The sequence below is a fragment of the Bos grunniens genome, chromosome 25 (genome assembly GCF_055505025.1).
Source record: "Bos grunniens cultivar Pamir isolate PY7600 chromosome 25, Bosgru_T2T1.0, whole genome shotgun sequence".
Lineage (NCBI taxonomy): Eukaryota > Metazoa > Chordata > Mammalia > Artiodactyla > Bovidae > Bos > Bos grunniens.
Window position 1 is genome coordinate 6,898,675 of NC_141189.1, and position 20,825 is coordinate 6,919,499.

General features: G+C 52.1%; 2 protein-coding genes and 1 long non-coding RNA gene across 4 annotated transcripts; all 3 read left to right on the forward strand.

The window, feature by feature from the left end:
* Nucleotides 1-7,327: 7,327 nt before the first annotated feature.
* Nucleotides 7,328-8,443, forward strand: POP7 (POP7 ribonuclease P/MRP subunit). Of its 2 annotated transcripts, none has more exons than XM_086374249.1 (2): nt 7,328-7,553; nt 7,761-8,443. In XM_086374249.1, the coding sequence occupies exon 2, from the start codon at nt 7,771-7,773 to the stop codon at nt 8,191-8,193; it is 423 nt and encodes a 140-aa protein (XP_086230375.1). In that variant the 5' UTR covers nt 7,328-7,553; nt 7,761-7,770; the 3' UTR covers nt 8,194-8,443. The 2 variants fall into 2 exon arrangements, with proteins under 2 accessions (XP_086230375.1, XP_086230374.1); XM_086374248.1 differs by having other exon boundaries at nt 7,328-7,507.
* A 930-nt stretch (nt 8,444-9,373) lies between these two features.
* On the forward strand, nt 9,374-11,619 carry LOC147344889 (uncharacterized). The gene is made up of 2 exons (XR_015154368.1): nt 9,374-9,531; nt 11,186-11,619. It is a non-coding gene; the product is annotated as an uncharacterized LOC147344889 (long non-coding RNA).
* Nucleotides 11,620-17,512: 5,893 nt separating this feature from the next.
* Nucleotides 17,513-20,303, forward strand: EPO (erythropoietin). The gene is made up of 5 exons (XM_086375585.1): nt 17,513-17,646; nt 18,437-18,689; nt 18,958-19,044; nt 19,256-19,435; nt 19,588-20,303. Exons 1-5 carry the CDS (start codon nt 17,513-17,515, stop codon nt 19,744-19,746), a joined length of 813 nt encoding a protein of 270 aa, XP_086231711.1. The 3' UTR covers nt 19,747-20,303.
* Nucleotides 20,304-20,825: the final 522 nt, after the last annotated feature.

The following is a 20,825-nucleotide window of genomic DNA, read 5'->3' on the forward strand; positions in this document are numbered from 1 at the left end:
AGTCAGTGAAGCTGCTTGCTCAGAGTCTGAAAATCCAACTGTTTAAAGCCAGGGTTTTTTGGGACTTCACTGGTGGTCCAGTGGCTACGACTCCCTGCTCCCAATGCAGGGGTCCTTGGATCACTCCCTGGCCAGGGAACTAGATCCCACGTGCAATAACTAAAGGTTCAGCAGGCTGCAACCCAAATCCGGTGCAGCCAAATAATAAATAACTATATTTTTTAATAAAAGGTGAGGGCTTGCATCCATTCCAGACTCTGGCCTTGGGCACTTTGCTAATCTCTGAGTCTCTGGATTCTATAGTAGAGTGCTGGAACACAATGCTTGGCATAGGGCAAGCACTTCACAAATGTTAGCTAGTACGGCCTTCTGACCGGAGAAGGCAATGGCACCCCACTCCAGTACTCTTGCCTGCAAAATCCCATGGACGGAGGAGCCTGGTAGGCTGCAGTCCACGGGGTCCCGAAGAGTCGACAGGACTGAGCGACTTCACTTTCACTTTTCACTTTCATGCATTGGAGAAGGAAATGGCAACCCACTCCTGTCTTCTTGCCTGGAGAATCCCAGGGACGGGGGAACCTGGTGGGCTGCGGTCTGGGGTCGCACAGAGTCAGACATGACTGAAGCGACTTAGCAGCAGCAGGGCCTTCTGAGCCCAGGATATTCAAATTGTTAATACTGTATGAAAATATATCAGCAGAATCCAATCTCAGGTCAAGTTCTCATAGAAAAGGTTCTCAATTATGGCAGCTGTTTTTTCTTAGTCCCAAACTTTTGTTGTTGCTATGTTGTGTCTTCACTTTAGCATGTTTTAATTATTAATTAGCAAACATGAGATTGTCAGTTATGGTAGAGAAATGTTACAGGGGAAAAGAGGGATTCCTGTGAAGTGGAGGCAGTCAGGGAAAGTGGTGACTTGTGTCGAGCAGGAAGGGCAGGATTTGGGTAGATTTGAGAAAAGTGGGCATTGCCTTTAGAATAGTGACAGTCCAGGATGATGGGAGAAGAGGGCCTGGATTGCCTGTTGGATGAGAAGCAAAGAGGAACTTAAAGTTTAGGGCTTTGACTGCTGGCATGATTTTATTTTTTTAATCTTTTGGCCTCACCCCACAGCAAGTGGGATCTTAGTTCCCTGCCCAGGGATCAAACCTGTGCCCCCTGCATTGGCAGTGCAGTCTTAACCACTAGACCACTAGGAAAGTCCCCATGAAAATGCTTTTGATTGAGGAGGAGTACTTTCCTAGGGAGAGCACGCCAGACTCCAGGGTGGAAAATTGGGAGTGGTTCCCTGTGTACCAGCTTGTGATCCTGGCCAAGTAATTATGCCCCAGCTGTAGAGTGGGAATGCTGCTGCTGCTGGTGACACTGTGGAAGTTGAATTGTATATGCAGCCTCTTTGCGAAATGACATAAATCGGAACTGTGAATTTTCTATACAAAATTAAAGAAAATTTTCTGAATGAAGAAATCACTTGGACCTAAGATTTTTGTTTATTCAGGTACTGTGCTGTGAAATATCTGGGTTTGTGTTTTTTAAATTTGGAAGCTTTGAACTAAACAGAGATACGGTTAGATGATTAATTAAGATGACAGGGAGGTCTCAAGTAAGACTAAACAGCCAACCTCTCTGCCTTTTTTCCTAATGGCAGATTCCCCTGCAGTGTTTGCCTTCCATGAAATGCAAAAACGTAAGGACCATCTTAGTGTCAAATCACTGTGTTACAATACCTGGCTTCACCCACCTAAGTTGCAAGCCTTTATATTTATCTGTATGTCAGAGTTTCGAAAACATTTTAGATATCATGAAAAGACAGGCAGCCTGAGTAATGGAATGATAGCTCTTTAACAGTGCTTATTGTTAATTATCAGACAAAATGGGCCTTACAATTAATTTATTGTATTCAAAATTACTTGCTGCCCTAAGCAAAGTTCTTTGGTTGATCAAGTGTAAATGCTTGTCAAGTCACCAATGCAAAATCACCACATTGATAAATCTGGTCACTACCTCCTCCAGGAAATGCTTTCTTCACCTGGTTTCCATATCACCATACTCCTTTGGTTTTCCTCCTACTTCACCAGCTTCTCTTTCTGAGTCCTCTGCTGGTTCCTTTGACTTCCCCTTCTCCTAGAGTTCAGACCTTCCAGGAACTGCACAGGATCTGTGCCCCACTACCAGATATTCCTGCCGCGCCTTAGCCTTAGCTTCCTTTGGAAAACCTTGCATCCCCCAAGGTTATGTTGGCTGCGCATCCTTGAGGGTCCACTGAAGCCTCTACATGTTCCCTGCTGAGCAGTGGTCACACTGTCTCGCTCCTCTTGTTGGCCTTTCACAGTAAACCATGAACTGCTCAGCCCAGTACTGTTCAAGGATGTTTCTAGTCTTCCAGCAGCCTAACAAGTCTCCTTGATCCAACTTTATTGCCGAGTAGTATTCCATCATATGGATGTACCACACTTTAACCAGTCACCCATTTAAAAACACATGGATTGTTTCGGATCTGGGGCTATTACAAATAAAACTGCTGTGGACATTCATGTACGAGTTTGTAAATGTCCGTGAGTGCTCTTGCTGGGTCATGTGAGTGTGAGTTTAGTGTTAGAAGGAATTGCCAAATTATTTTCCAGAGTGACTGCACCATTGAAGATTTCCACAGTGTATGAGAGATCCAATTTCTTTGCATTCTCATAAACACTCACTATTGTCAAAAATTTTTTTTAATTATTTTTATTTGGGGTTGCACGGGGTCCTCTTTGCTGAGTACGGGCTTTCTCTAGTTGCAGGTGGGGGTTCCGCTCTAGTTGTGGTGCTTTGGCTTCTCATTGTGGGGGCTTCTTGTTGCAGACCACAGGCTCTCCGACGTGCTGGCTTCAGGAGTTGCAGCACGTGGGCTCTAGAGCCAATGGGCTTCAGTAGTTGTGGTGCACGGGCTTAGTTGTCCTGTGGCACATGGGATCTTCCCGGACCAGAGACTGAACCCATGTCCCCTGCATGGGCAGGCAGATTCTTAACCACTAGACCACAGTCAGTTCAGTTGCTCAGTCATGTCCGACTCTTTGTGACCCCATGGACTGCAGCATGCCAGGCTTCCCTGTCCATCACCAACTCCCGGAGCTTGCTCATACTCATGTCCATTGAATGGACGATGCCATTCAACCATCTCATCCTCTGTCGTCCCCTTCTCCTGCCTTCAATCTTGCCCAGCATCAGGGTCTTTTCCAATGAGTCATTTCTTTGCATCAGGTGGCCAAAATATTGGAGCTTCAGCCTCAGCATCAGTCCTTCCAATGAATATTCAGGACTGATTTCCTTTAGGATGGACTGGTTTGATATCCTTGCAGTCCAAAGGATTCTCAAGAGTCTTCTCTAACACCACAGTTCAAAAGCATCAATTCTTCTGCGCTCAGCTTTCTTTATGGTCCAGTTCTCAACATCCATACATGACCACTGGAAAAACCATAGCTTCGACTAGACAGACCTTTGATGGCAAAGTAATGTCTCTGCTTTTGAATATGCTGTCTAGGTTGGTCATAGCTTTTCTTCCAAAGAGCAAGCGTCTTTTAATTTCATGGCTGCAGTCACCATCTGCAGTGATTTTGGAGCCCAATAAAATAAAGTCTGTCACTGTTTCCGTTGTTTCCCATCTGTTTGCCATGAAATGATGGGACTGGATGCCATGATCTTCGTTTTTTGAATGCTGAGTTTTAAGCCAGTTTTTTCACTCTCCTCTTTCACTTTCATCAAGAGGCTCTTTAGTTCCTCTTCGCTTTCTGCCATAAGGGTGGTGTCATCTGCGTATCTGAGGTTATTGATATTATAAGGAAAGTCCAACATTTTTTATTTTAGACATTTTAATAGGGGGGTAAGGGCTTCCCTGGTGGCTCAGTGGTAAAGAATCTGCCTGCCAATGCAGGAGACTTGGGTTTGATCCCAGGGGCAGGAAGATTCCCTGGAGAAGAAAATGGCAACCCACTCCAGTATCCTTGCCTGGGAAATCCCATAGAGGAGCCTGGCAGGGTACGGTCCGTAGGGCCACGAAAGAGTCCAACAGGACTTAGCGACTAAACAACAGAACAAACAATAGGTGGGGAGTGGCATCTCATCATGGTTTTAATTGCATTTCCATCATGGCTAATGATGTTGAACATCTTCTGTGCTTATTTGTCATCCTTATACCTGTATGCTAAAGAACCCTCTGTTCAAGCCCATTTTCTAATTGTTTTCAAATGCTTGAGTTTAGAGAGTTCTCTAATCTGGAGACAAGTCCATTGTTGGATATGTGACTTGCAGGTATTTTCCTCCCAGACTGTGGCTGGGTGGCCTTTCACAGAGGAAAAGATTTTTAATTCTGATGACGTACAATTTATTAATTCTTTTCTTTAATGGATTGTGCCCTTGAAGTTGTATCTAAGAACTCTTTACCTGACTATGTCATGAAGACTTTTTTTCCCTATATTTCTTCTAACAGTTTTATAATTTTACATTTTATGTTTAGATCTACCATCCATTTTATGTTAATTTCTTTGCATTGGGCTGAGGTTCAATTTCAATTCCTTGCCTATTTATTGAATTAGCACTACTTGCTGATTAGACTCATTCTTTCCCCATTCAGCTGCTTTTGCACCTTTGTTAAAAATCAGCTGGCTGTACTTGTGTGAACCTGTTTCTGGGTTCTCTACTCCATTTTATTGACTTTTATGCCTGCTCCTTGGCAGATACCACACTGTCTTGATACTGTGTTTAGACAATAAGTCTTAAAATCGGGTAGTGTGATTCCAACTTCTCGTTTTTCAAAGTTGCTTTAACTTCCCTTGCCTTTCCATATAAATTTTACAATAAACTTATCTACATCTTTAAAACTTTTGGCTGGGGTTTCATAGGAATTGCATGAAACTTTGGGAGAACTGACATATTTTGGACTTCCAATAGATGGACACGGTCTATCTCTCCATTAATTTAGATCTTCTTTGATTTCTTTGATTAGCATTTTGTATTTTTTAGCATACACATTTTGTACATGTTTTTGTTAGACTTATACGTAAATATTTTCCCTCTCCTTCCTTTCCTGCACCCTCTTCCCCCCTCTCTGGAATGATTGTAAATGATTTTAAATTTTGGCTTCTGATTGCTTATTGCCAGTATGTGCTTAGTCACTCAGTCGTGTTCGACTCTGCGACCCCATGGACTGTACCCTGCCAGGCTCCTCTGTCCATGGGGATTCTCCAGGCGAGAATATTGGAGTGGGTTGTCATGCCCTCTCCAGGGGATCTTCCCAACCCAGGGATTGAACCCAGGCCTCCTGCATTGCAGGCAGGTTATTTACTGTCTGAGCCACCAGGGATGCCTCCATTTTATCTCCGTTGTGGAGTTTATCTATGTAGAGTTGTTAGTATTATTCTCTAAGTATATTATAACGTGAGGGGTTTTTAAGCGATTCCTTCTTTCATTTTTGGGAATCGTAATTTGAGTCTTCTTTCTCTAGTTCTTTCTTTTGTCTCAGTCTTGCTAGAGGCTTACTAATTTTATTGATCTTTGCAAAGAACCAGCTTATAGTTTGAGTTTACTTCTGTGTTCACTTTCATTGACATTTGCTCTTTTTATTTCTTCCCATCTTTTCCCGTTGGCTTTACTTTTTCTAGTTCCTTGAGGTGAAAACAGATTATGCAGCCATTCTTTTAAAAACAGTGTTCAGTGATTCCAGAAAACTCCTTGGTTCCCTTAAGAACTCCTGTTTGCCCATCAAAATTCAGTTCAGGGACTTCCCTGAATGTCTAGTGGCTAAGACTCCACACTCCCAATGCACGGAGCTTGGGTTCCATCCCCAGGCAGGTAACTAGATCCCATATACTGCAACTAAAGAACCATGTGCCCCAACTAAGACCCAGGCAACCAAATATATATATATATAAAATTCAGTTCGGATGTCACTACTGAGACATTGTAGTCAGCCTTTCCTCTTCACCCCCAAATAAACGCCACCAAACCTAAGAATCTGAAGCTTAAAAGAAGTGCAGGCTTTAAATGGTGCTGGGAGGTTAAGTTCGCAAGAGCCTGGCCTCTTTCCAACCTTTAGTTATTTGGGGTCAAACTCCACCCTAGGCAATAAAGAGAGCGGTCTGGGGGTACATAAAAATGCCAATTCACACGTGTACGTTTACAGTTTATACGGTTACATTGGGTTTTGAAACTCGGTAGCAAGATAGGAATTGTCATCCCTATTTGAGTGATGAGGAAACTTCCGAGGAGAGTAGTTGAGGTCTCCAATGCAGGTCTGACTCATTTTCGAATGGAATTCTCCAAAAGCTAAACCAATGTGGGCAGAGAGCCCCTTCCCAGTGGTCTTGGGGAGCCACCAATCCCCGCAAGTGCTGCGCTGCCCTTCCCGCCAGGGGGCGTACGTCCCAGCTCCCAAGTGGTCGCAGTGACCGAAGAGCTGGAAGGCAGTTGAGGGGTGCGAGTGGGTGGGTCAGGGGGGCCACAAGGAAGCTGTGAAGGCTTGGGAGGGGGAGGCCTACGGCTCAGGAGAAGGGGCCAACAGAGGATGAGATGATTGGATGGCATCACCGACTCAATGGACATAAGTTTGAGCAAGCCCCCGGAGATAGTGAAGGACAAGGAAGCCTAGCAAGCTGCAGTTCATAGCGATTCAACCACAACGGCTCATAGCCCTCGATTGGCCTTAGAGTCAGCCCTGCCAGAGGAATGGGAGGACGGCTCCCCGTGAACTGCAGAGGGGTGTCAGAGCGCTGTCCTCCCACAAGGACCGGGCTTCGGTACTCGTTTACCCGCTCTTGGTCTTTGGGCGACGCGAACCTTGGGCGGGAAGTCGGTTCTGCCAACTCCGCCACGCCTGCTGACCCGAGGAACTGCGACGGACGCAGACACCTTCCCGATCACGTTCTATGGAACTCGGCGCCCTCCCTACCATCTTTGGAAGGCCCTGACTCCCAAATTCTCCAAGCCCCCACAAAAGTCTCCTCTCCTCTATTCTCTCCTTGGGGACCGCCCGCCCCCCACCCCCCGCCCCCCGCCAGCCACCCTCGCGAACCGGGGACTTGGACTGGCCGCAAAAAGCCAGAACTTCCCCTACCCAGATCCTCCCCGGACTCGGACTTGGTACACGCCTCCCGCCTCCGCGCCCCGCCTAAGAGGCGTACACGTGGTAGATCCCGTCAGCCCCGGAAGCCTCGCGTTATTCAAACACATCGCGCGGTTTTGCCAGCTCTGAGGAAAGGGGCGGGGAGAACGCAGGCCGGGAAAGCGATTCGTGGATCCCTCAGGCCTGGCCGCGGCAGGGGGGACGGGCGCGCGTGCGCACTCGGCACCCTTTTCCGACGCCCCGCGCCTACAGGGCTTCAGCATTCCGGTGTCTGTGTGGCGCGCCCCTCTTCCCTCCTGGGGTCCTGGTGGTCGCGGGCAGCGCACCTCCTCCGGCCAGTCGGCGCAACGCTCGACTGGCCTGGCAGGGGAGCGGGCCGCGTGCGCGTGGAAAGCACGGGGACTGGAGAGAGTAGGCGCTGGAGTGCTGGGGAAAGGGGGCGGTGGAGGGACCCGAGGTGGGGAGCGTTGTAATGAATGTCCGCGAACTGAGGGTAGGGGAGCTGCGGGAGCTGGAGTTGAGTGGGAACGGACTGAGAGTGGGAGGGAAGAGGGGCGTCGAGTGCGCCCCCGCCCGGGTGCACCCTTTGGGCTGGAAACCGGGTGGGGAAGGAAGCGTGGGTCGCTCCTCACCCTTGGTTGATCTCGTCCCTTTCCCGTGCCAGGGCACACAGCATGGCCGAAAACCGAGAGTCCCGCGGGACCGTCGAGGCGGAGCTGGACCCGGTGGAGTACACCCTGCGGAAGCGGCTTCCCCACCGCCTGCCCCGGAGGCCCAATGACATCTATGTCAACATGAAGACTGACTTTAAGGCGCAGCTGGCCCGCTGCCAGAAGCTGTTGGACGGAGGGGCGCGGGGTCAGAACGCATGCAGTGAGATCTACATTCACGGCTTGGGCCTGGCCATCAACCGAGCCATCAACATTGCCCTACAACTGCAGGCGGGCAGCTTCGGGTCCTTGCAAGTGGCTGCCAATACCTCCACCGTGGAGCTTGTCGATGAGCTGGAACCGGAGACTGACTCACGAGAGCCGCTGACCCGGATCCGCAACAACTCTGCCATCCATATCCGTGTCTTCAGGGTCACGCCCAAGTAACTGAGATGAAGCTGGCCCACCTTATCCACCCATCCCCATACAGCTGGGGCTCAGATGTGGCTCTTCTTGTCCTGAGTACTGTCATGGATCTTTCAACCAGAGCCATGTAGGAAAAAGCCCATCCGCTGGCAGCCCGGAGGACTCTGAATTGAGAGGGCAATTACCATCTTTTGTTGGGCCCAAGCAGTGGGTCTTCCTGGATCTTTGTGGTCTGTAGCCATTGTCCTGTACAATAAAAAGTTTCAAGTTATGTTGCTGCCTGGCCACCCACCCCGCTGCACTGCCTCTCCCCTGTGTAAATTCTGGAGAGGAGAGTAGGAAGAAACTTGACAAAGATTTAGATACAGGAGGGGAACCCTGGTGTTTCCTGCTTTCATAGAAAGAACATAAATTGTCCTACAGACACTGCAACATAAGACAAACGTTAGTGCAGTGCAGAAGCCTGACAGCCCCAGTGTTTGTTTTAAAATATTTCATCCTTGCAGAAGAAGGCAGAATAAAGTAGATATTCCTGCCTGCTGGCAAGCAGCTGGGGTCTAATTGTGTGTGAGGAAACTATCAGCTTCTCTGTTGGTAGTTCCTGGGCACAGGAAGGATGAGGGCTTAAGGAGAGAGAAACACAAAGATGGAGCCTCTTTTGTATTAGGTTGTGGGAGGGATTGACACGGCTTCATTTGATCCCTGGTCCTGGGGGATCCAAAGTGTTCTAAACAGCTGTGGTTCAGAGCCCTTCACACCCTGTGGCTGGGCTGTTCTAAGTGGGAAAGAAAAGCCTTCCCTCTGACTTACTGGGCACACAGGTCATAAGCACTTATTTGCTTGGATATTTCTAGGAGGATCTGATTTTTTGTATTTATCAAACGAGTCGTCTAAAGCAATGTTTATCAGAGCAGTTGATGACCCATATGTGGGTCTTGACTTACTAGGTCAAAACCTTTTTAAAAATCAAGTAAAAAGTAACTTCCATGGTAATATTTTGTTGGCACTTTTATAGACATGTATATAGACGTGTGCTAGTTATGACATCGATTTTACTGTTGGGGGAGGTCACAAGAGCTTGAAAGACTTTGATTTAAAGGTTAGTAACTGAATTTGGTTCTAGTTTGCTTGAAGGCAGTTTGGTTTGGGATTCTGAAAATCAGCCTTCTCATTTGGCAAAACCTCTCCCTCTGGCTTGAAGGTTCCTGCTGAGGAGGGACTCATGCTGTGGAAGTGACTGCCAGTCGCACAGGAAAGCAAACTCTTCACAGAAGGACTGGGGCTTCGTTCTAATGACTAAACACAGCCCAGGTGCCTTCTGTGAGCCACAGACCTGGGCTGGGCCCTGGGGATACAAAGGTGGGTATAAAATGGCCCCTGCCTTCAAGGAGTTCACCATTTAGTTGGGAAGGTGGATATACCAGTTTTCGTGCAGTGAATAAGATGTGTGATGTAAGAGGTAAGAACAGCCACAATAGAGAAGCGCAGAGAAGGAAATGGCTAACTTCCTGCTGAGGTCTGAGATGGTTTCACCTTTGACCTGGGTTTTGAAGTATGAAGAGGAGTTTGCCAGGCAGAAGAGAGGGGAGAGGCCACATCAGGCAAAGGCATCAGCGTGTACAAAGGGGATTCACTAACAGGGTGTGTTGTAGGACTGGAGGGTCACTCGGCAGCTACAAAGTAGGAAGCATTGGGGAGATTTGACGGAGACGATTCTATCAGATGCCCCCAAATCCCCCCATCCCAATTTCCCTATCAGCCTTGACTGCAAGGCTCCCTTGCCCAGGAGGCCCCAGGAACGGGGGAGCCAGCAGGGAGCTGGCGGGAGTTGTGTGTGTCCTTGCACGTATGTGCTCTGGTCTCTGTGCTCCTGGCCCAGGCCCAGCAGAGGTGGTAGCAGCAGCCCTTTTGCATTTGGTTTGTTTCGGCTGCCACATCTTCCAGCTTATTTGTTGTTTCTGCTCCATATTCTCTCACTGCTTGCCAGTGGGGCTTCCCTCAGTGGCAGAAACAGCCCCTAGACATTGCCACCGATGGGGCAGGTAGGGGGTGCGGGGAAAGTGCCTGCATCTGTCCGAGTGCACGCCTGGTGGATGGGGCAGGGAGCTCTGCAGGGAGGCCACCAGCCACCTCTGCTCCCCCGCCCTCTGGGTTCTCTGCAGTGTCTTCCATCACAGCTTGGGAAGCTGGAAGGTGATGGGGGCAGAAAGGATGTCCAGGTGCAGTTCCCCTCCCTTCTTTTTGCTCAACAGCTATGGAGCCCACAATGAGCGCAAAATGACCTCCTACTTCAAAAACAGTTCCCCCAAGGTCAGATTTGAAATGCTTGTCTTGGAGGTGGGAGTAGACCTCATCTCTAGTGTTATTGAGAATTCACTGCTTGTGCGGAATCTCTGTTAGGCACCAGGTCTGCCCAGAGAGGTACGAACCCCTGGGCCTCTAAAAACTAATAGAAAAAAGGACAGACAGATTTGGAAAGAATTAATTTACATAGTGCTTGGAGCCTGGCATTAGCAAGGGCTCCCGAAAGAGGGGAAACTGTTGGTAGTGTGAGTCATTTTGCTAAGGAATAGTTTGGTCCTCTACATGGGGATGGGGAGAGGGGAAGGAAGGTGGTTTGTGTGTGTTTGATCTACAAGGCTGGGTTCTTAGTCCTGCTGGCTTTTACTTTTGTGGCACTGGCGGCGGGAAAGAAGATGGGCCCTCAGGACCCAGGAACTGGTCTGGATGGGTGGATGATCCTTCTAGGAAGTTCCTTGCACTCTGTCCTGGTGAGTTCTTGGTGCTTGGTCAGGAGCCGGGAGAACAAACCCTGGAGCCTATGGAGAAGATGGACTAGAGGCGTGTGTAAATGTAGTTCTGAAGGGAAGAGATGACCCACTGCAGGTTTGGGGATGAGGCAAAGGTTATCCCACCAAGAGAGAAGTCTATGAAAATGACCACTTAAGACTCCATCTTCCTAAATGACACTTATGGGTGCTTTTGAATTGATGTTTTATTTTTGTTTGGACAGGAAAGCTACTGCGGCCAATTTAGCAGCTCTGTCTTCTGGTAAAGGATGGGAAGGACATGGGTAAAGGACATCCTTCCGGTAAAGGGTGTGTGAAGGAGCTTGGGAACATTCAGCCGTACCTGAGAACAGGAGATCCTAGGATGTGGCTGACGCTTCACAGAAACCTGAGCTGGGGAGGTGCATCTGGAGGTGGAGGTCTTGGTGCTTTGCGTGCCCTCCTGCAAGGACTCAAGCACTGGGGGAGAGTCGAGACTAGTAACCAAAGAAGGTGGCCTGGTAATGCTTCGGGGCCTGTCCAGGGTGCGCCCAAAGGCCTCATTCAGTTCAGGGTCCTTGGGATGTCTCTGGGCCTCCCTTGGGAGGACACCCATGTTAAGGGGACAAGAAAGCCCTGGTTGTCTCCAGGCTTTGAATAAACTGAGTGTGAGCATTGCCTTGATGTCTATGTCTTGACCCACCCCCAGCTCCAATCAGTTGTGTTTCTGCGGCAACTTTCTCCAAAGAGCAGTGGATGTGTCCACCCAGAGAGACTCCCATCCTCCATCCACACCCCCTGACCCCGTGACCTTTGCTAGTGGGTGGCTTAGTGAGGCAGCTACAACACCAGGGATAAGGTGTCACGAACCCATGCCCACCTCCCCAGAAGGAGCGGTGGCGGACGCTGGAGGAAGGCTGAAGAGTATGTTGGCGATCTGGTCTCCAGGCCTGCAAAGAGAGGACAAACAGCAGGGATAGTAAAGCCAAGGGTGCAGTGATAATAGGTAGCACGTATTGATTACCTCGTGCCGGGCGTTACATAATCACACAACAGCCCTGGCAAGCAGTTACTATCGTTTCTTCTGCCATCCCCAGGCTCAGACATAAGGTCACCTGTTCACGTTGTGTGCTGGTAAGTGGCAGAGCTCACCAGGTCACCAAATCTGGGCTCCCTTGTTTATCAGACAAGCCTCGTTGGGCTCCTGAAGCGGCAGAGCTGCTCGCTGAGAACAGAACCCAAACATCTGGTCCTAGAGGCTACCTTGTGGCCAAGTAAGCACAGATTGCCTCCGTTTCTCCAAGCTGACCTCCGCACAGGACTTCCCAGCAGGAATCCCTACTCCGAGTCCTCACTCCCTTCCCAGTTCCCCAAGCATCAGGAAGCCCTCCCCATCACACCCTCCGAGGTCCAAGCCACCCCACTTCCCAGCACAGAAGGTCTGGGCCCCTGGCAGAGCTCCCAAGCCTGGGTGAGAAGCTACTGATTGGAAAGGAGGAGGGCGGAAAGGTCCAGAGGCCCCCCCTTCTCCGCCCCAACACGACTCCAGGCAGCTGGGACTTCGTGCTTCCTGGGGGTCTGCGCTAGCTCAGGGGGGCTGTAAATTTGCTGCTTGGAGTTTCAATCTGAACCGGCTGCTGGGACAACTCCAGCTTGTCTCCACCCCCGCCATCCTGTGGTCACGACTGTCCCTTTTGAGGCCTCGCCTTGCGGGCTCCCTGCTCAGGAAGTAGATGGAGGCCTCTCAAGCCCCGGCAAACCCAGAGCTAGGTTGTCCAGGCACGGCTCCAGCAAGCATGCAGAAGATGAGGGGCTCACTTCCTCCCTCTAGGCCTCCCATCCTCTGGTTGAGGTATTTGGAGTGGACGGAGCACACTCTGCAAGCCACACTTGAGCGAAGACCATAAACAGGCAACAGGCCAGGTGCCCACTGGCACCAAGATGAACAAGACCTGCCTATGCTTTGTCCTTTTCTCTCTCCTCCGATTAACAGAGCACCTGTGCTGCACGACTCCAGAGAATACCATTCTCATCAGGGTCCAAATGAATGGCGGCCCCTGGAGCTGTGCAGTGCTCAACCTTGACAGCTGTACATGGTGGCCCCAAGAGGGGAGGCTTGAGGCATAAAGTAGAAGTCTTAGTCGCTCAGTCATGTCTGACTCTTTGCAACCCCATGGACTGTAGCCCACCAGGTTCATTCTCTCCATAGAATTCTCCAGGCAAGAATACGGGAGTGGGTTGCTATTCCCTTCTCCAGGCAATCTTCCCAACCCAGGGGTCGAACTCAGGTCTCCCTCACTGCAGGCAGAACCATCTGAACCACCAGGGAAGCTCTGAGACATAAGTAAGTTAAGTTCAGTCACTCAGTCGTGTCCGACTCTTTGCGACCCCATGAATCGCAGCACGCCAGGCCTCCCTGTCCATCACCAACTCCCGGAGTTCACTCAGACTCACATCCATCGAGTCAGTGATGCCATCCAGCCATCTCATCCTCTGTCGTCCCCTTCTCCTCCTGCCCCCAATCCCTCCCAGCATCAGAGTCTTTTCCAATGAGTCAACTCTTCGCATCAGGTGGCCAAAGTACTGGAGTTTCAGCTTTAGCATCATTCCCTCCAAAGAAATCCCAGGGCTGATCTCCTTCAGAATGGACTGGTTGGATCTCCTTGCAGTCCAAGGGACTCTCAAGAGTCTTCTCCAACACCACAGTTCAAAAGCATCAATTCTTCCGCGCTCAGCCTTCTTCAAGTCCAACTCTCACATCCATACATGACCACAGGAAAAACCACAGCCTTGACTAGACCGACCTTTGTTGGCAAAGTAATGTCTCTGCTTTTGAATATGCTATCTAGGTTAGTCATAACTTTCCTTCCAAGGAGTAAGCGTCTTTTAATTTCATGGCTGCAGTCACCATCTGCAGTGATTTGGGAGCCCCCCAAAATAAAGTCTGACACTGTTTCCACTGTTTCCCCATCTATTTCCCATGAAGTGGTGGGACCGGATGCCATGATCTTTGTTTTCTGAATGTTGAGCTTTAAGCCAACTTTTTCACTCTCCACTTTCACTTTCATCAAGAGGCTTTTGAGTTCCTCTTCACTTTCTGCCATAAGGGTGGTGTCATCTGCATATCTGAGGTTATTGATATTTCTCCCGGCAATCTTGATTCCAGCTTGTGTTTCTTCCAGTCCAGCATTTCTCATGATGTACTCTGCATATAAGTTAAATAAGCAGGGTGATAATATACAGCCTTGACGTACTCCTTTTCCTATTTGGAACCAGTCTATTGTTCCATGTCCAGTTCTAACTGTTGCTTCCTGACCTGCATACAGATTTCTCAAGAGGCAGGTCAGGTGGTCTGGTATTCCCATCTCTTTCAGAATTTTCCACAGTTTATTGTGATCCACACAGTCAAAGGCTTTGGCATAGTCAATAAAGCAGAAATAGATGTTTTTCTGGAACTCTCTTGCTTTATCCATGATCCAGCGGATATTGGCAATTTGATCTCTGGTTCCTCTGCCTTTTCTAAAACCAGCTTGAACTTCAGGAAGTTCACGGTTCACGTATTGCTGAGACATAAAAGATGTACATAAAGAACGGTAGCCCAGAGCAGGGAGACAGCTTTCTGCCGGGGCATCTGGGAAGGCTTTGTAGAGGAGGTAACACTTGAAGAAAGGGAGCGATAGTGTGGGAGGGCGAGGGTGATCCAGGTGGAAGGCAGAGAGTGAGCGAAGGGCAGGAGGCAGCAAATCATGTCAGTGAGCTCCTGTGATGTGGGCATGGGGGTGAACGAAGTGGGAGAACAGGCTGGAAAGGTGGGTGGGTGGCAGAGCACAGAGGGTCTTAGTTCCTAGGAACCGGGAGCCACTGCAGGCTCGTGCTCATGGTAATACCCCGAATAAGGCTGTTTGTTCAGCGGGAAAGTTACTCTAGTGGCTGCCAGGATGACTCCAGCCTGTCTCCACCCCCACCATCCAGTTGGGGATATCTGGAGGGGACAGCGTGGTGACCTTCTACAGTCGCCCTGGCACTGGGCCAGCACCATGCCAGAGAAATATAAACAGGCAGATGGAGGGGGCTCTGGCAGTGGGGCACTAAGCATCGGAGGGGGAGTCCCAGGTAGCTTCCTGCTCCTCAGGGTGCCCTGCTGTCCAGGCTGGATTGATGGGCCCTGCTGGGTGGTATCCATCAACAGCTGGGTTTAAGTTGGCCCCCAAATCAGCCTCTGCCTTCTTGGTAGGATTACTAGGGCTTAGGGATTGGACGGAGGTTCCATCTCTCCCCTTGTCTCCTCTGCCTTCTCTCCCGGGCTGCAATCGCAGCTCTTTCCAAATGCTCCAGCGGATGAACCAACGTCACCCTTGTCCGGCAGGCCCCAGCACCTAGGGGCTATTGCCCAGGGCCCATCTACCTTTCTCGAAGGCAGGGGCCTGGGGAACCTCTGCCAAGCTGGCGTGAGGGGAGAGGCAGGTCCCACAGCCCGAACAGCTCCTCCTCTCCTCCCTCTCCTCCGGCTGTGTCTACTCCCCGCCATCCCCCCCGGCCCCCTCTCCGTGGTCAGGTCAGGGCAGTGACGCAGGAGTCTGGGGACCCGGAGAGCAGAGGCTGAGGCGTGTGGGAAGTCAGGACAGAACGCATGTGCGGACGTGTGTGGACGTGAGTGTGCGTGTGTTTGTCCCACAGCTGGGATCCTGTCCCAGGGCTGGGCTCCGAGGGCCATGTGGGGCTGGGAGGCCGCCTGGGTGCTGAGGGGGAAACCGGGATCAGGGGGCACAGTGGGGTATGCAGACTGGCAGCCGGCACACCAGGTTTTGGGGGAGGCCCTGAGAGCAGGCTGTGGGTGAGCAGAGGGCAGGGGAGCAGGTCGGGGCCTCATTATTACCTTCAAGCCTCTGCCTCCTGCCCCTCCCATTCATCTGTCTGAACCCTCTTTGATCGCCCCTCATCTCCCTCACTTTGTCACCTTCTTCTCAGTAGGCATTCTGCCTGCTTCGTCCAAAATTGCCACCTCCTCCAAGATTCCTGGGCCTTCGAAGCTTTTTACCACTGGAGAGCCTCTATCTTTTATTCATTTTCGTGTTTGCCATCCATCCTCCTCTAGAATGTCAGCTCCACCAGGGCAGGCAGTCTTGTCCTTTTTATTCACTGCTCTATCTCCAGGTTCCTGGCCAACAGTAAGTATTCTTTTTTTTTTTTCCTTGGCTGTCCCGGGTCTTCATTGCTGCCCCGGCTTTTTCTAGTTGCAGCGAGCCAGGGCTACTCTTTGTTGTGGTGTGTGGGCTTCTCGCTGCAGTGGCTTCTCTTGTGGAGCACAGGCTCCAGGTCGTGAGGGCTTCAAAAGTAGTTGCAGCACGTGGGCTCAGTAGTTGCGGTGCACAGGCTCAGTAGCTCCATGCTTCCTGGACCAGGGATCGAACCTGTGTCCCCAGCACTGGCAGGTGGATTATTATCTACTATGCCACCAGGGAAGTCCAAGTAGGTACTCTTATATGTATATTTCTTGAATGAATGAATATTTCCCACTCGTTCCAAAGTCCCAGTTCTTCAGAGTGGCACTCAAGGCCCTTCACAACATGACCTCTCCCTAAGCAGCACCCTAGCCTGATATCCACCTCTCCCTCCCACACCCCACCCTTCACCCCAAAACACTTGACCCACCAACACAGGGCTAGAACGGCCTCCCCCATCCACCTCACATCTTTTCCCAATGAAATCCTGCCTGCCCTTCAAGGCTGAGCTTGTTTTGACCTCCTGCATCAAATCCTCCTCGATTCCCCAGCTAGAGGTGACCACCCCCTCTTCCAAACTCTCATAGCTCAGCTCTGCACACCCCAGTCCTCACACATGGCTCCACGTACCCATCCTATATCTACTGTAAGCTACAAACTCCAGGAGGCAGGAGTTAAGTCTCAATGCATGTTTCTGTCCTGAAAAGTTTGTAGTCAGTTGACTTGCACCAAGAAGGGACTAAATGCATGAATAAAATAGATCTAATATTATGGGACTGGGGAGGGAGTGAATGAACATATAAATAACCACCAGCATTTGTCAGGGTTTCGCATTTGTGAAAGCAACATGAACAGGGATGGTGCTTTCAGGAGGCCCATTTGACAGGTTAGAGCATTGAGGCCTAGACACTCAGGCCACTTCCCAAGGTTTGAGAGGTAAGCAAGCCTTGGACTCCTGCTCCCTGGAGTTCGCTCCCTGCCCCAGGGCTTCCTAGAAACCACAGAGGCTTAGCTGCAGACCCCCGGTGCCATCCCTTTGGGGGTTCATTGTATTTCAGATTCTTAAGAATTTTGCCAGGCACACTGACCTAAAAGTTCAATTTCTGGGCTTTCAGGGTCCTCAAAAGTGAGGAGTGGGAGGAGAAGACCTCACCAAGTGTCTTGCTCTGTGCACCACCCATATTAAATCCCTCAACTCGAACAACACCGGTTTCCAGAAGAACCGGGACCGTGAGAAGGCCACCACTGACTTGCCCAGCCAGCATCTTCCTGACTGCCTTGCAAGAACCCAGACAGGCCCATCTCTAGGGGGTGGAGGGGATGTCGGGGTCCCCAGGCGCTCCCAGCAGAATGGCACTGCTCTCCCAGGGCAGCCTTGTGCCCGTCCCGCGGCGCGCACCCAGCCGCACCTCCCGGAACCCGGGGGTCGGACGGCAGGCAGCTCCGCCCCGGCGAGCCCCCGACCCAGGCGTCCTGCCCCGGCTGTGACCCCTCCGGTCCCCACCTCCCGCGACCCCTCACGCACACAGCCTCCCCCCAACCCCCCACCCGCACGCACACAGCTGATAACAGCCCCGACCCCCGGCCGCCGCCGCAGTCCCCGGGCCAACAGTCCCCGGGCCAACCCCGCCGGTCGCCTCGCCGCGCCGTCCTCCAGACCCTGGCCCCGGGCTCTGCGCGCTCTGCCCCGACCCCGCTCGGCGCCCGGGGACCGCGGCCCCCTCGTTCGGCCGGCGGGGCGGCCCTGCCCCGTCGATCTTCCCGGGATGCGGGGCCTCGGCGCAGGCACCCGCCGAGCCCCAGGTCGCTGAGGGGTCAGGCGAGGCACGGAGATGGGGGCGCGCGGTGAGTACTCTCGGCCGGGGCAGCGCTGTTTGAGGAGGAATTTACCGCTGGGGCTCTTGGCCCCGAGTTGGCCCGGTTCAAGGACTTGAGACTTGCCAAGGACCCCGGAAGGGCAAGGGGGGTGGGGCAGCCTTCACCTGCTGGTCTGTCGGGCTCTAGGAGTCCCCCGGGGAGAGTCGGAACCTGAGCCGGAGACGGGGCGGAGGGCTGGGGGTTCAGGGAGAAGAGGCGCGGCTCTGTGGGTGCCGAGGAAGACTCAGACACCTGGGTCTGGGAGCCACAACCCGGATCTGCGAGAAGGGACGCCGCTGTCACACCGGGATTGAAGTTTGGCCGGGAGAAGTGGATGCCGGTAGCTGGAGGGGGGTGGGGTGTGCACACGGCCGCGGGATTGAATGAACGCGGAGGCAGAGCCTGAGCGCTCCCAAGGTCCAGGTGGGGAGGACTCACTGGGGGCTGCGCAGCAGGATGGGTGAACCTGCCGTCCAAACCAGCCCTTCTGCGAGAATCCACCTCATCCGCAGCCCGGCTCTCTTTCCTAGACTGTACTCCGCTGCTGATGCTGTCCTTTCTGCTGTTTCCTTTGGGCTTCCCAGTCCTGGGCGCCCCCGCACGCCTCATCTGTGACAGCCGAGTCCTGGAGAGGTACATCCTGGAGGCCAGGGAGGCCGAAAATGCCACGGTGAGGTCCCCTCCCCAAGACCTTCCACAGAACTCACACTTGGGGCTCCAGGGTCAACACCCCCCCACCCCCCCCCCACCCCACCCCCCACCCCCCACCCCGCCGCAAGATCCAGGAACCTGGTGCTTGGTTCAGGGGTGGAAGCAAGGAGTCAAAGTCCCCAGTAAAAGTCCTAGGAGTGGTAGTCCCAGTGCCTAAGTGGAAGCTAGTGAGGGGCTAAGCCGGATGGAGGCCCTGGGGCCCCTGACTCCAGGCTTGTGCATTTCAGATGGGCTGTGCAGAAGGCTGCAGCTTCAATGAGAATATCACTGTGCCAGACACCAAGGTTAACTTCTATGCCTGGAAGAGGATGGAGGTGAGTTCACGGGTTCCTTCCTCTTGGGAAGTCTCATTTTGGGAACCTCATAGGATGGTCAGGAGAATGCTAGAGAGAGAAGAAATGGAACAGCAAAGATGAGGGTGAATGTTCATTCATTCTAAAAAACTTCTGTTTGCATGGGGCTGCTGAATGGGAGGAGGGAGAGGCTGGCTTGGGCTAGTTGACTCCAAGTCTCTGCTCCCTTTAGGTCCAGCAGCAGGCTCTGGAAGTCTGGCAGGGCCTGGCCCTGCTCTCAGAAGCTATCCTGCGGGGCCAGGCCCTATTGGCCAACGCGTCCCAGCCATGCGAGGCCCTGCGGCTGCACGTGGACAAAGCTGTCAGCGGCCTCCGCAGTCTCACCTCCCTGCTTCGGGCGCTGGGAGCCCAGGTGTGTCTGGCCCCTTCCTTGCCCCTGGGGTTGCTGTTTCTGTAAAGTGAGAGAAGGGCCCTGCCAAGGAAACCCCCCAGCCATTCTACCCTGAAACCCATCTCCTGCCGGAGCCCCTGGCACTGCACTAACCTTTAGTCCTCTCTTTGCAGAAAGAAGCCATCTCCCTTCCAGATGCAACCCCCTCCGCAGCCCCACTCCGAGCATTCACTGTTGATGCTTTGTCCAAGCTTTTCCGAATCTACTCCAATTTCCTGCGGGGAAAGCTGACTCTGTACACAGGGGAGGCCTGCAGGAGAGGGGACAGGTGACCTGGTGCTATCACCCCGGGCACGTCCACCATCTCGCTCACCATCACTGCCTGCGCCATGCCTTCCACGCCGCCACTCCCAACCCCTGTCGACGGGCCACCAGCTCAGTGCCAGCCTGTCCCACGGACACTCCAGGGCCAGCGGTAACATCTCAGGGGCTAGAGGAACTGTCCAGAGCTCAACTCAGATCTAAGGATGTCACAGGGCCAGTCTGAGGCCCCAAAGCTGGAGGAATTCAGAGTTCAACCTAAACTTGGGGGCAGCACCATGCCGCAGAGACACTGAGACTCATCTTGGCATGCTGCCCAGCCGCAGTGCCGGGACCAGCTGGAGGATGGATACCTCCTTTTACATGTACCAAACAGGGACAGGATGGACTGGAGAATTTAGGGGGAAGACATGAATTCTCCGGGTCTCGTGGGGACTCCATGACAGCAGAGTCCACTGGACAAGGAGGGTGGTGGGAGCCATGAAGATGGAATGGGGGCTGGCCCCTGGTTCTCACTGGGTCCAAGTCTTGTGTATTTTTCAACCTCACTGGCAAGAACTGAAACCACAACCTGGCTCTTGGTCTTTCCTATTTTCCTGGGAGCCCCGTACTTCCCCGGGTCTGTCCCCATCCTGGCAGTAGGTGGCAGGTCCGGGAAGCCAGAGGTGGAGGGGGTGGGGCGCTACGTGCTGCCTCGCATGGCCTGTCTGACCTCTTGACCCCACTGGCCTGAGGCCACAAGCTCTGCCCACGCTTGTCAATAAGGTGGCTCCATTCAAGGCTAGTCCTTAGTAGGTAGCTGCCAACTGGCCCAGGATAAGTCTTTTTTTTTTTTTTTTTGGCTGCACAGCACAGCCTGTGGGCTCTTAGTTCCCTAACCAGGGATTGAACCTGGACCTTGGCAGTGAGAGCATGGAGTCCCAACCACTGCACCACCAGGGAATTCCCCAGGGCAAACCTTTAGTGAGTTTCAGGGCCAGTAAGGACACAGGTGCCAAGAGGAGGGGCCCTTTTGAGGGTTGCTGGCAGCTGCCAACACTGTCCGCTGGAACTTTATTCTTTTCTGCCTCTTCTCTGTGGCCCCTTCTTC

Bases quoted from the DNA above. Each gene is read 5' to 3' on its own strand.
- EPO (XM_086375585.1), top strand. From the start codon at position 17,513: ATGGCACTGCTCTCCCAGGGCAGCCTTGTGCCCGTCCCGCGGCGCGCA. The intron at 17,647-18,436 runs GTGACCCCTCCG...AGCGCTCCCAAG, and splicing joins CCAGGCGTCCTGCCCCGGCT to GTCCAGGTGGGGAGGACTCA. The intron at 19,045-19,255 runs GTGAGTTCACGG...TGCTCCCTTTAG, and splicing joins ATGCCTGGAAGAGGATGGAG to GTCCAGCAGCAGGCTCTGGA.
- POP7 (XM_086374249.1), top strand. From the start codon at position 7,771: ATGGCCGAAAACCGAGAGTCCCGCGGGACCGTCGAGGCGGAGCTGGAC.